The 13731-nt window shown below is 44.3% G+C and overlaps 1 protein-coding gene and 1 long non-coding RNA gene across 6 annotated transcripts in view; both read right to left on the bottom strand.

Annotated features, from left to right (window-relative positions):
• Window positions 1–672: 672 nt before the first annotated feature.
• Window positions 673–4224, bottom strand: LOC122220031. Its single transcript, XR_006202648.1, has 3 exons — window positions 4153–4224; window positions 2503–2598; window positions 673–1757 (listed from the first exon to the last, which is right to left on the bottom strand). It is a non-coding gene; the product is annotated as an uncharacterized LOC122220031 (long non-coding RNA).
• A 4038-nt stretch (window positions 4225–8262) lies between these two features.
• The window catches only part of ELOVL5 (ELOVL fatty acid elongase 5), an 80365-nt gene continuing 74896 nt past the window's right edge, over window positions 8263–13731 (bottom strand). For all 5 annotated transcript variants that reach the window (XM_042939058.1, XM_042939056.1, XM_042939054.1 and 2 more), the window contains 2 exons: window positions 11255–11389; window positions 8263–10134 (listed from right to left, as the gene is read on the bottom strand). In XM_042939058.1, coding sequence (XP_042794992.1) covers window positions 9991–10134; window positions 11255–11389 — 279 coding nt within the window. In that variant the 3' untranslated portion in view covers window positions 8263–9990. The remainder of the gene's footprint in view (window positions 10135–11254; window positions 11390–13731) is intronic.

Consider the following 13731-nt stretch of genomic DNA (forward strand, 5'->3'; position numbering starts at 1 on the left):
ACATTTATTTACTTCTCAAATGTCTATTTATTGATTTTGAGATTGAGCAGAGGAAGAGGAGAGAGAGGGTGAGGGAGAATCCAAAGCAGGCTCTGCACCTTCAATGCAGAGCTGACATGGGCTCGACCTCAAGAACCATGAGATCATGCATGACCTAAGCCAAAATCAGAAGTCGGATGCTTAACCGATTAAGCCATCCAGGTGCCCCACAGACATTTATTTTTTTTAAGTTTATTTATTTTGAAAGAAAGAGGGAGAGAGTGCGAGTGTGGGAGCTGTCAGCACAGAGCCCAATGTGGGGTTCGATCTCACGAATTGTGAGATCATGACCTCAGCCATAATCAAGAATCTGGTGCTGAACTGACTGAGTCACCCAGGTGCCCCAGAAGCGGACATTACTTTCTTTCTTTTTTTTTTTTCTGATTTTTTTTTTTTAACATTTATTTATTATTGAGAGAGAGAGAGAGAGAGAGAGAGCATGAACATGGGAGGGGCAGAGAGAGGGGGAGATACAGAATTTGAAGCAGGTTCCAGGCTCTGAGCCATCAGCACAGAGCCCAACGCAGGGCTTGAACTCACAAACTGTAAGATCATGACCTGAGCCAAAGTCGGATGCTTTATCGACTGAGCCACCCAGGCACCCCAGACATTTATTTCTTATAGTTCTGGAGGCTGGAAGTCTGGAACCAGAGTGCCAGCAAGGTCAGGTTCTGGTGAGACCCTCTTCTTGGTTGCAGACTGCCAAGTTCTCATTGTATCCTCAAGTGGCAGAGAGCAGAGAGAAACAAGCTCTCTTATGGCTCTTATAAGTACACTAATCCCATTAATAAGGCTCCACCCGCGACTTCCTCTACTCCTAATTATCTCCCAAAGCCCATCTCTTTATACCATTACATTGGGGGGCAGGGTTTCAACATATGAATTTGTGGGGATGCAAACATTCAGTCCATGATACATGGTTATCAAGTGGTGACAGGATCTAAATTCAGATCCAGTTGGCTGGAAAAACTGTTTTTGTTTTTTGTTTTTTGTTTTCTTAACGATCTATCTCACTGGTTAATCTTTCCTGAGTACTTCCTTTCATCACAACATTTATGGAACATGTACTGTTTGGAGCTGTACCAGGTGGGCCCTGGGGATGGAGATACAAATACAAGACAGTCCCTGTCCTCAAGTGTCTTAAAATGGAGTGGGCTGTCTGGAATCCATACCTCATCTTCCAGAATGGAGTGAGATCATGTAACACACAGATGCCCCACGGCCAACACACAAACCATTTTAGACTTCCTGAAATGGTCATTTGTCTTCTTCTTCTCATTAAAGAACCTTGCCAGCTGCCAGGCAGGTTGTGCCATCCATGAATAGCATCCATTGAGCCATTTGTCCTTGGCTGACATTGGTACTCCCTATTCATACTTGGATTTCACTTTAGTTTGGATCGTAAACTGTCACTTGAAAAAATCTTCAGCAAGACAGCCCTGCCTATCATGCAGGGCTAGAAAGACAAGTTGTCGATGTCGAAGCCCGCTTGTCACGCTGCGGCAGCTCAACTGAGTGATTTTTTCACCGTTGCTTCCCCAGCAACTGGCAAGATGCGTGGAGCAGAGTGGGCATGTGCAGAGGAAGAACCAAAAACAGGGGGCTGGAGGAAGCAGCATGTGGCTGAGATGCTGTGTAACCTCCCTGTGGCCAAAATGGTTTGGAATCGTCTTTCTTCTGTGTCTGGGAGAAGCTTAAATTCAAGTCTTACTGTGATGCTGAAAAAAATAAATGCTATGTGGTTGTCTAAATATAGATTACCGTTAGTTTTTTAAAAAAAGACTTGTGAACTTCTTTTTTTTTCTCCTGAAAATTTTTTTTATCACATTTACAGATATTATTTGGTATTTGCTTTTATGACTTGGCAGTTTCTTTTACCCAGTGGCATCCCAGAAGGAAGGGAATCGTGCAATAAGTTAAAGCCCTTTAAATATTCCAAAGCTTTAAATCAGACATTTTAATATTTGGGGTTCTCTTTGAGTGACTCTCCCAACATTCTAATCCATTAACTGATAATGGGTATTTTTCAAATATATAAAATCGCATGGATATAAAACTCGTGGGCAAATTCTCTCCCTGGTTGGAAAGGAAGTAGCCAGCATGATTCCAGTCCATGCAGCTGTAAATGCCCTGAGACTAGCTGGTCTGAGGGGCTGCTGTTGGGGCGTCTCCCTGCACAGTGAGCTCTAAAGGCATCAACATGGGAACAGAACAGCTCGTTGGAAAGCGTTGGAGGCCACGCTTTCCTCGGCAGGTCACGGCAGGGCACGTACCCTCTGTGGGATTTAGCTTCATCTGTAAAATGGGGAGGATGGCCGCTCACAGCTAGACTCGGGGCGGAAAGCACCTCTGGCCTCACTCCGTTGGCGCTTGGTACTAAGCACGCGTCCTAGTTCATTCAGGCTGCCGTTAACGGAACACACAGGCCGAGTGGCTTATAAACAGAGCACGTTTATTGCTCACCGTTCTGGAGGCTGGGAGTCCAAGATCAAGGTGCTGGCAGATACGGTGTCTGGTGAGGGTCTACTTTCTCATAGGTGGTCATCTTCTCGCCGTTACCTACATGGCAGAACAGAGGAGCTAGCTCTCTGGGGAGTCTTGTACCAGGCAGTAACCCCGAGCGCAGGGGCTGTCCCTCATGACATAATCACCCCCCGAAAGCCCTACTTCCAGGTACCGTCAACACTGAGCATTAGGCTTCAATGTATGAATTTGGTGGGGGCGGAGGTGGGGGAGACACACATTCAGACCATGGCGCTGTCCCCACCTGACTCCCTTCTGGGACGCCTGACCCAATCAGAATGCCTTCAGGGATCTGGAAGGCTTGTGAGCACACCATTTCTATTTAACTCAGATCATAAAAACTGCTGTCTCCAGAAAGGTGCTCCTTCTCTGGTTTTATTGCACTGATGGCTTACTTTTAATCCTTTTATCCAAACTTTGTACTTTTCTTCTAATCTTTTCCTGCCTCTGCTTCTACAGAAACCTCATTGCAAATCTCCTACCACAGGGCCAGGGACACAGTCCATGCTCACTTGGACCTTGGGCCAGAGAAATTGCTGAATTCCTTGACTTCATTTCATAAAGAGCCACATTTAAATCAAGAGTTATTTTCAGCAAAACACGCTGTAAAAAAATATAAAGCTCTTAAATTCTCCAAACACTGGGGACTAATCTAAAAGAGCCCAAATAAGGGGTACCTGGGTGGCTCAGTTGCTTGAGTGTCTGACTCTTGATTTCAGCTCAGGTTATGTTCTCGCGGTTTGTAGGATCGAGCCCTGCATCTGTGCTGACAGCATGGAGCTTGCTTGGGATTCTCTCTCTCTCTGCCCCTCCTCTGCTCATGCACTCTCTCTCAAAAATAAACAAACAAAAAAAATAAAAGAGCCCAAACAAAATGTTGCTGTATTAAATCCAGGCTGCTTTTCTTAAGAAGTGTTGAGATACATAGGGAAGGCCTTACAGTCTATGGTCCCACAGAGCCAAATAGTATTCCTTGTATCATGCTCTGTGTGTTCACAGTCTCACCTTGGAGATGAACAGCAAGTTATGTTCTGCCTTACATGTCAATGTCCTGACAAGGCAAGGAGCTATAAGCAAATTTGGGCTGTCGGGAGTCCTACTTTGCAATCACACAATGTTTAAGAGGGAAGGGACCAGAATGCTCCTACAACCCCCTCGTTTATTCATGAAAGACCCAGCAAATCATGATGTATCCTACCAGAATTTCATGCCAGTTGGTGCTATTAATAGATAACTTTTGAGTGACCACTTAAGATTAGACTATTATCCTACTTAATATCATTTTGTGAGGCAACTAAATTTAAGATGTTCAATTCATCCATTTTCCTAAGAAACTTGAGTTCCCTTACCAAGAGCTTTTTTTTTTTTTTTTTTATGCTTATTTATTTTTGAGAGAGAGAGAGAGAGACCCCCGTCCATGTGGGGCTTGAACTCACAAACCATGAAATCATGACCTGAGCCACCTAGATGCCCCACCAAGAGCTATTAATAACTGAGCTTCAACCAAGGATAACTTAGTGCAAATAATTTGTATTGAACAGATTTAAAATTGGATACAGAATTGATCAGCATGCTTCCTTGTTTACTTACCTATGTGATCTTTTCATCCTTGATAATAAGTGACTTTTACTGCAAGGGTCCGTGCTAAACGCTTAATATTTCATCTCTGCAATAAAATTTTTTTTAATGTTTATTTATTTATTTTTGAGGCAGAGGGAATGAGTGGGGAAAGGGCAGAGAGAGGGAGACAGAGAATCCCAAGCAGGCTCCACACTGTCAGTGCACAGCCAGATTCAGGGCTCAAATTCACAAGTCATGAGATCACGACATGAGCCAAAATCAAATGTCAGATGCTTAACTGACTGAGCCACCCAGGCACCCCTCATCTCTGCATATAAGTTCAGCTATCTATGCTAGGTATCTATATCTCTCTTTACAGTTGGGGAAACTGAGGTTCAGAAGAGCGAGGTAATGCTTGCAATCGCACAGTAAATGGCAAAGCCTTTATTCTAACATGTACGCTGTGTCACTTCCAAAGATACATAGACCCCTTCTAGAACAGGTAAGAGTGCCTTTTGTACCCTAAGACATATATCCCATTGCACTCAGTTCTAAAATAAGGGTGGAATTTAGGGTCTAGGTTGGGGCCACTACAATTCTCTCTTCTGAAGCCCTTAGGAAAGCTTAATATTTGAATTCTGACTGCTCTCTTGTTAAGGGCATGGCATGACTTTGGGCCTTGTTCTTACTCAGTAAAATGAGCTCTGGATGAATCCATCAGCAGGCAGGAGGGGCTTTGACAACCCCTGGTCACACAGTTTTACAAAGAAATGACAACCGATAAGGGAGTACAGGAGGGTGTGAGATTGTTGGAACCTGGTACTGACGGTTTGCTACAAACAGGTACCTGTTTCACTGGACATTGCTGAAAAGGGCTAGATCGGTTAAAGCATGATCAAATTCATCAGTCAAGGGAAACCCACATCTATGCTTATCATTTGAACACAGAATGCCAGTAGTAATACGTGTTGACATAGTTGCTTACGAATTTGTTTACCAGCCATCATGGAATCCCACCCGTGATCCTTCCTCCAGGTGCCCCAAGTTTTTTAGACTTCAAGTGCTAGGTCTTTGGCTGGAAAGAACTGTCACCAGGGTTGAGGCCCCCTTTGCATCTGCTCAACGGACAGGCTCCCATCAGTTAATAACTAAGGAGAGTCCCAAGTCTTATCATAACCACCGCCAGGCCCTGCCTCAGCACTGCTAGTAACAGGGAGCAGGAAGAGGGCGTCTGGGCAGGAGGCATAATTACTACCTCCCCTGGGAACTCTGAGCACGTGTCATCAGTGGGAACACCCAAATTCCAACCTCTTCCCACTTCACCTTATTTAAAAAATAAGCAGTTTCTGTCACACAATCAATAGTTGGGTGCCATGTGTCACCTCACTGGCTCAGCCTTTTGCTCATTCGCTCCTGCAGTCTCTCTCAGGCAACCTCAGCCACCACCTACCTAAATCCAGATGGTCTGCAAAGGCTCAGATTAAGCCCCCACCTTCACAGAGCTCTTCTCAACCACCTTGTTAGAAAAGTTCTCTCTCCCCGGGCTTTTACAGTGGTCGGTTTACATCCATCTCGTGGCACTCACCACAAACCACCCTGTGAAATCATCTGTGTGCATGTTTGGTCCCGATCCAACAAAGGCTTCTTTAGGAACTGAAGTATTATGTCACAGATCCCCGTTTGCTCAGGACACCTCCCTCAGCCCTCTGTACCAAGCACTCTCCCAGTGAGTCCGGATGATCTGGGAAAGGGGACATTCAGTGACAACCGTGTGATTGGTTCTCTGCCACCACTATATCGTCAGGTACTGGGTTCCAGTTGGCTTACTCCTACAACTTCCACCGCAGAGCCTGAGCCATCTGCACAACCTTAGACCACAAGCTGAGTCCAGACATTATATGAAAACAATGGCAAAAATCAGTCCTGGGAACTTTCTCCCTTTGGGTGAGTGCCATGAATTTGCTGGCACTCAACATATTTATGGCACATATTCCTCAGAAAAGGAAGCTCAAAAAAAATGTTAAAAATGACAAAATGAGCTTTTTTTTTCTTTTCATTTTGAGAGAAGGCATGAGTAGGGGGCAGGCAGAGAGAGAGAGAGAGAGAGAGAGAGAGAGAGAGAGAATCCCAAGCAGGCTCCGCGCCCGGTGCAAAGCCTGACACGGGGCTCGATCTCACAACTGTGATATCATGAGCTGAGCCGAAATCAAGAGTTGGACGCTTAACCGATGGAGCCACCCAGGCACCCCAATAGGTAATAGTTTTAAGAGATGAGTGAACAGAACAGGATCTTGAAGGTAACAGCTAAAAACTTAGTTTACTCTGTGCTTGATGTGGTTCCAAGGGCTCTGTGTTGTATTTGCCTAAAGGCCATACAGGCAGAACAACAACCAGGCAATTAGGCCTCCACATTGTGCTTCTCACATGAGGCTGCACTGCCCCTCCACATACATGGGATGGCTGCTAAGAAGAAGGGAGATGTGAATCCTCCCTCCCCACCCCATCCTCTCCCGCCCTCCCAATTCCCTATATAATAGAGAGAAAAGGATGGGAACAGGTGTGGCCTCACTCTGCTCTCTTACCCACTTACATCTCTGAGGGGAGGAGGGCGATTCTGGCTGCCGAGATTGGGAGATACACTGAACATACTTTCTCAGCACGGCAACGTCACTAGGACAGAATCTGACGGTGCAAGGGGAGCTTGGAGTTAAGGTGGGTCAATTACTGGTCAATGCAAAATATTTTAATGACCTCATCACCAGACCAACAAATACCACAAACCACTGGTGTGCTAGAGCCAGCCCTGCTAAGTTTACGTCAGTAGGGTTATCGGCCAGGGTAATAAGTAAGCCCTATTGTAATCTTAGCTTCACCCAGCCAGTCTTTCCAGTGAGATGAACTATTTTGATCTTCGTTCATCTGATTTCTAGGTCTTGTGTTTTTTTCAAAGTGTTCTGGATTTAGAGGGGAAGGGCATGGATCGGACTAATCACCACCACCAAACCCCCATAGCCCTCTGTATTTTTCAGACGATATCCCAAATACTGAATGCAGTCTCACATGACGTTTTTAAGGTGATATTGACAAGCTGGAAGGCATTCAAAAGCTAAGATTCCAAGGGCGACTGGGTGGCTCAGTTGGTTAAGCATCCGACTTCAGCTCAGGTCACTATCTCACGGTCCGTAAGTTTGAGCCCCGTGTCGGGCTCTGGGCTGATGGCTCAGAGCCTGGAGCCTGCTTTGGATTCTGTGTCTCCCTCTCTCTCTGCCCCTCCCCCACTCATGCTCCCTCAGAAATAAATAAATGTTAAAAAAAAAATTAAAAAAGAAAAAAAAGCTAAGATTCCAGCCTACACTGGGGACCATGTGGTACGAAGGAGATGGAAGGAACATGTCAGTGCTCTGTGTACATGGTTGGATCTGTAGGTCAGACTTGGGGACACGAAATGGTCTTTGGCAAAGAAAGCGATAGGGCTTTGGGACTAAGGTGGGTTCTCATTACTCTAGAGAAGGGGTCAGCAAATTACGGCTGCGCAGGTCTGGTGTTTTGCAAGTAAAGCTTTATTGGAACACAGCCACGTCCATCCATACACGTATTGTCTATGGCTGCTTTTGCTCTACACAACGGCATAGAAAGTCACAGCAGAGACTGTATGGACTGCGAAACCTAAAATTTGTATTCTCTGGCTCTTTACAGAAAAAATGTGCAGACCTCTGGTCTAGACCTAGGAAAGTAACTAATCGCCTGAAGGTGTGGGGAGGGAGAGAGGATGGGAGGAAGGGGGAAGAGGAGAATTTTGGTAGGGGAAGAGGTGAAAGTGGGGAGAAGGGTGGAATGGAGGATGGGAGGAAAGGGGGAAGGGGGGCATGGAGGGGAGGGGGGGAGGGGGAAAGGGTGGGCTTAGAAAGCTGGGACCTTTGGTTGGGATATCAGAAAAAGGCCGAGACGAAACCATTAGGGGGACTGACCACCATGCCTCACTACATGGGGATCTGTCCTCATGTGAGCTGAGCAACAGGATAACCTTTCCCACTAAATTATTTACATCTACCTGGGTGAGTTCCTACAAGGTGAAGAAAGTGGGTTTTCCTCCAATGTGTCCGAATTGGTAGCATACAAACAACGTAAAACGCGAGCACAGGTAATCAAAAATGTTTTAATGATTAATGTTCAGACATTATTTAACAGTGTGGATATACCCAGGTGAGCTAAAGCACACTTTGACAGCACACTATTGAATGTTATAGTTTCTGTATTGAAATATGTAAAGACATTCGCAAACTAGTACCTAGGAAGACACACATTTACAAATATACACATTCTAGATTTGATAAGGTAAATGTAAACAGATGCTGTGACTCCTTCCAAACAGAAAACCCACAAGACTAAGAAGAGAACCAATCGGCTCCCTATAATATGAATGTGCAAAATTAAAGCATGATAAACTGATATTTACATAAATATCAAACCAACAATTAGTTTATACATTGTCGATGACCTTCTCAGATGCGTCACGAGTGGTTCAATGACTGTTTTTTCCCCGAATGCAGAAGATATTCAGAGACTAAATTTCAACACTTTAAAATGACACACACAATAGTCCTTATTTGTTTGACCACTGCCTCAAGTGTGATAGACATGATTTTATGATAAGCAGTCTTATTTTTAAATAAGCAGTTCTACACAAATCTTTAGATTCTAAGAAAAAAAAATGACATACCATTAGATTTACATTAAACAAATTATCTCTATCCAATTTCCCAGTTCTCTTAGGCTATAGCTATCTGTTTAATTTTACCTTAAAACTTTTTAAGGTCCCTTTTCCCCCCATTTATTCATTTTAATAAGCTAGGCACATTTTAAAAGAAGTTTGTGTCAAAACAGACAGCAGCACAGGAATCAACCCAAATTTGGACCCTGGCCAACTAGTTCCCCATTGTTCATCTATGGGATTCCGTCAAATGGTAAATATTCAATATCTCTTTTGAAAAGTGTACATCCTCCCTCTGACGAGTGGAAAGCAAAATGGGCGTTGTTTCCTGTATAAAAACACTTAGCACTTCAGATATTTTAAATGTCCCACTCGCCCTACATACTTCCTAAAATCTTGAAGACAAAGAATATATACTTAGGTTTCATCAAAACTGCTTTAGAGCCCCCCCTCCCTTTTTACATTATTAATAGTGGCACTCAAAATAAAAAAATAAGATCTGTTAAAAAGTTAAACTGACTGTTCCACTAGAATTGAGCCTGCCTGATTTAAAGCCAATATTATAAAACTGAAGGTGCCATTTCTGATTTCACATATACAAGTCACTTGACATTATGTGTCACACGCTAGTTCAATAAATCATGGTCTTTGATTTTTCTAAACAGAGCTATTAAAAATGAATAAAAACTTGAGACATATCCTAATTTAAATTAATAAGCTTTGGGCCCTGCTTTTTAAATTTTAAGGCATGTGTGTTTTTCTACTGTAACAACATTGTACAAATTTACAGTCACATGCATGATCTACAGTAAAAAAAAAAAAAAAAGTTTGGATTACAGTGTTTTTAAATTGTGAATCACAATTCAGCACCTATCATGTTATAACTAATAAGGCAACAGCAGTGTCGTATACTACAATAATACGCCCTCCATAGTCTAGCGCAGGGTCGGTGAGAGCCCAGAAATGTTAAAAATCTTATGCCTACATGTATAATCTGTATAGGTATTCTAGGGGTTTTGAACTGATGAAAGAGGTCCTACATGAGTCACACTATTGTAGGCCGGACTAGTTACAGCAGCTGTTAACGAGCATCGGGCACAACTCATACTGTGCTTACAATCAGACGATGGGTTTTGGAGGTCTTCAACTCTTCCGCTTCAATCCTTGCGCTGCTTCCTTGGCTTCACATGGTTTTCCAGGGAAGAAAAGCTGTTGGTGTGTCCGTTCACAGCAGCCACGGACCCATTCTGGTGGTCTTTCAGGTGCTCTTTCCTCCGCGAGGCCCCCTTCTTGTTGTAAGTCTGAAATGAAGAAGGGCAGACAGGCCGTGTGAATGGGTGCTCTGCTGGTGGATGGGGGCGCCCTGCTTCCCTAACTCCAACCTAGTTTCCTGCTAGCATCCAATACCGCGAGGTCTGCAGTCAGGCGACCCTGGGTACATTTTTTGCCACCGGTTTTAATCACTTTTTCTTTTTTGAGGCGTAGCATGAGCTGAGTTCAGGGAGGTATAGGCTGCGATATAAGTGCTATTCTAAAAATTAAGTAGAAAATTCCATTTGCGCTTTATTTGGCTTCGCCCTGTCTGTATCCGGATGGCAGGTTATCGAGGTTACAAGGCCACACCAGCTTCTCCCTCTCTGTAGTAGTAGCTCTCCCGTCACTCACATCTCTTATCTTCAAGGTCTGCTCACGAGCTCACTCAAACACACCATGTGCAGGGGTGTGTGAAGAAAGGTGCCTGTGGGCACAGGGAAGGGGCTGAGCCCCCAGGTGGCTGGTCGACGGACTGGGCTTTACTGCCTCCACATCCATGGCCTCTGCCCTTGCTCCTGACCTCTGGTGCCTGCCCAGAACCAGGCACTGCACGGGAGCAGGAACACACGTCATCCAGGGGTGGCGGGGAGCCACCAAGTGATCCATGGGAGACAATCTACCCTAAATGGACCCTTCTGTGAGTAAAACTTACCTCACATCATGCACTTCGGAATGAACTGAGCCCCCAAACCCAAGCAGTGGACGTGTGAGAAAACTGGGACAAAGAGGCAGATTTCTATCTACAGCTGAGAGCTGTGAGGGAAATTTCTTTGGACATTTAATTTCGTCACAAAGTTCTGAGCAGTAGGGCTGTGAGACTGACTGAAATCACCCATCACGTGTCTGCAGGGGGCCCTGAGCAATCCAACACGGAGCTTGTTCAACAGCTCTGCTTTCCCACGTGAATCCCGAGCCCTCTTTCCAAAGATGGAGCCCTCTGGAGGTTTGGGACAGATTTCAGCATCTCCTATGTTGGCAGAAGTCCCCCTCCTGTAGGCAGGGGCTGCCCTGTCACTGTGACAGCAAGGGTCCCACGTGTTGTGATGGCCCCCTGAAATGAACAGATGAGGGGCTTTTTAGCAAAGGCCACAGAAGAGTGAGATTTACCTGAATGTAGAAGTTTGTGAAGAAAGCAATTAGAGAGATCATATATCCAATCTGGAAGTACAGCCACCCAAGAGGGAATGAACACGGCCAGATGACCCCGCAGCTGGTCTGGATGATTGTCAGCACAAACTGAAGCTGGTGGGAGAGAGGGGATACAGCTGATCAGCCATGGCCCATGGACACAGTGCCACCCCAGACTGGCTCTCCATCCAGCACTCCTCAGTCTGTGAATAAACACTTACAGGCCTTTCTGGTGCAGAAGTCAGTCACTGCATAAACACTATGCATACATTTATACATAAATTTATCCTACACTATGTATTTGCCTTTGTCTTAAAAAAAATGTTTATTTATTTATTTGGGGGGGAGGGGCAGACAGAGAGGAAGAGAGAGAATCCCAAGCAGGCTTCAGGCTGTCAGTGCAGAGCCCGATGTAGGGCTCGAACCCATGAACTGTGAGACCATTACCTGAGCCAATACCAAGAGTCAGAAGCTTAACTCACTGAGCCACCCAGGGACCCTGTGCCTTTGTCTTATATATATTCTTCTCCCCTTCCAGGCTACTTCAATCACCTTTTCTCTAATTCAGAAAATAGGGATGCCTGGGTGGCTTAGTCAGTTAAGTGTTGGACTCTTGATTTCAGCTCAGGTCATGGTCTCAAGGTTCATGGGTTCAAGCCTCATGTCGGACTCTGCACAGACAGCATGGAGCCTGCTTGGGATTCTCTTCTTCAATCTCTGCCCCTCCCCTGCTTGCACTCACATGCACATGTATAAGCATGCTCTCTCTCTAAAGTAAAATTTAAAAAAATGCAGAGAATAGTTAAAAATACTATATTGTACATACGCAAGCTGTTAAAAGAGAGTAGATCTTAGAAGTGCTCACAGCAAGAAAAAAATTGGGAGCTATGTATAGTGACTCTAGAGGTTAATTGAACTTAATTGTCCTAATCATCTCACAATACATACATATATCCAATCATTATACCATATACTTCATACAATGCTACAAGCTTATTATATCTCAATGAAGCTGGGTAAAGAAATGAAAACTTAATCCCCCCTCCACATACAAACTTTAGGGACCCTGTATAGAGAGATGCAAGGTATTTAAAAACAATGTTTACTTATTGAGAGAGAGCAAGTGGGGGAGGGGCAGAAAGAGAGAGAGAGAGAGAGGGAGAGAGAGAATCCCAAGCAGGCTCCACACTGTCAGCGCAGAGCCCAAAGCAGAGCTCGAACCCACGAACTACGAGATCATGACCTGAACAGAAATCCAGAGCTGGATGCTTAATTGACTGAGTCACCCAGGTGCCTCATAGAGATGAAAGATATTTTTTTGTTTGCTTTACCTTTTTAGGGGAGAAAGGAAGGGTGTGGGGGGTGTATGTTTAAAGATAACAGTGGTATCTCTGTGGGATATGCAATCCCACTGGACACTCTTCTGATTCCTTATCCATGTACCATTTGGGTTTGAAGAAGGCTGGTCTGAACTTCTATCGGGATTTAATGCTAAGTTCATAGATAATTTCTGATGAATAAATCTTGAAAAGCATGTGGAATTGCTTGGAGAAACAGGGAAAAGGAGTGAAAATGAGGTGTGGCTCCTGAAGGGTGTTGTCTTCTAGAGGAATAACAACAGGGGGCAGGTTTCTGTCCATCACATATCCCAGCTCCCAGGGTTTTTATGTAGAACTGTTTTTTGTTTTCTTTCCCTTCTTCTCGTTTTTAAGGTTAAGTATTCCCGGCTAAGAAATAACTAGGAGTGGTGCTTAAATCTAAGCAAACTGAGTGCAATCTTCTACTTCAAAGGGCAGAGCTTAAATGGGGAACCAATTTTCCCAGTCTGTTCTTTTAAATGCTGCTTCTGCGTAGCCAGGGCTGGGTGGTATAAATCAATTTCGGCATCACTTCTCAAGTGTAACAAGAAAGTTAAAGAACAATTATCCCTTCTCACAGGTGACTGAAAAAATTAACAAGGACTGCAGAGCAGCTGGCAAAGAGGTGATAATGAAATGTCAAACACATAAGTAGTTCAGACCATCTTCTCAGATTTTTTTTTGCCAGATTATTTTTAAATATTGGAAAATCATAATTGACTTGGAAAGATTGGAATCAGCTTGGTTTCTTTAGAAAAATGTGTTGATAGGGCAGGGCTAGGGCTAAGGGTTTAATGTCTAAACCCTCAATCAGCTAGCATTGGCCTATTGCCTCAGCGTCCTCATCCACAAAATGGGGATAACAACATGAAATGAGACTATTGGAATAGTCCACGTAAAACTGCTTCCTTACATAGACTCAACAAATGTCAGTGTTTAAGATTAGTAGTAATATTAATAATTAGTTCACGAAAGAATTCACAAGGGGAGAGAAGTATGCATCTGTAATATGCTGACAGCTCAGGGAAGCTTAACAAAGGATGGTGAGACAAAACCACCAATGCAACAGTTGCCCCGGTGTGGTGAATCTCAGGAAGG

This window comes from Panthera leo, chromosome B2 (assembly GCF_018350215.1).
Source record: "Panthera leo isolate Ple1 chromosome B2, P.leo_Ple1_pat1.1, whole genome shotgun sequence".
Taxonomy (NCBI): Eukaryota; Metazoa; Chordata; class Mammalia; order Carnivora; family Felidae; genus Panthera; species Panthera leo.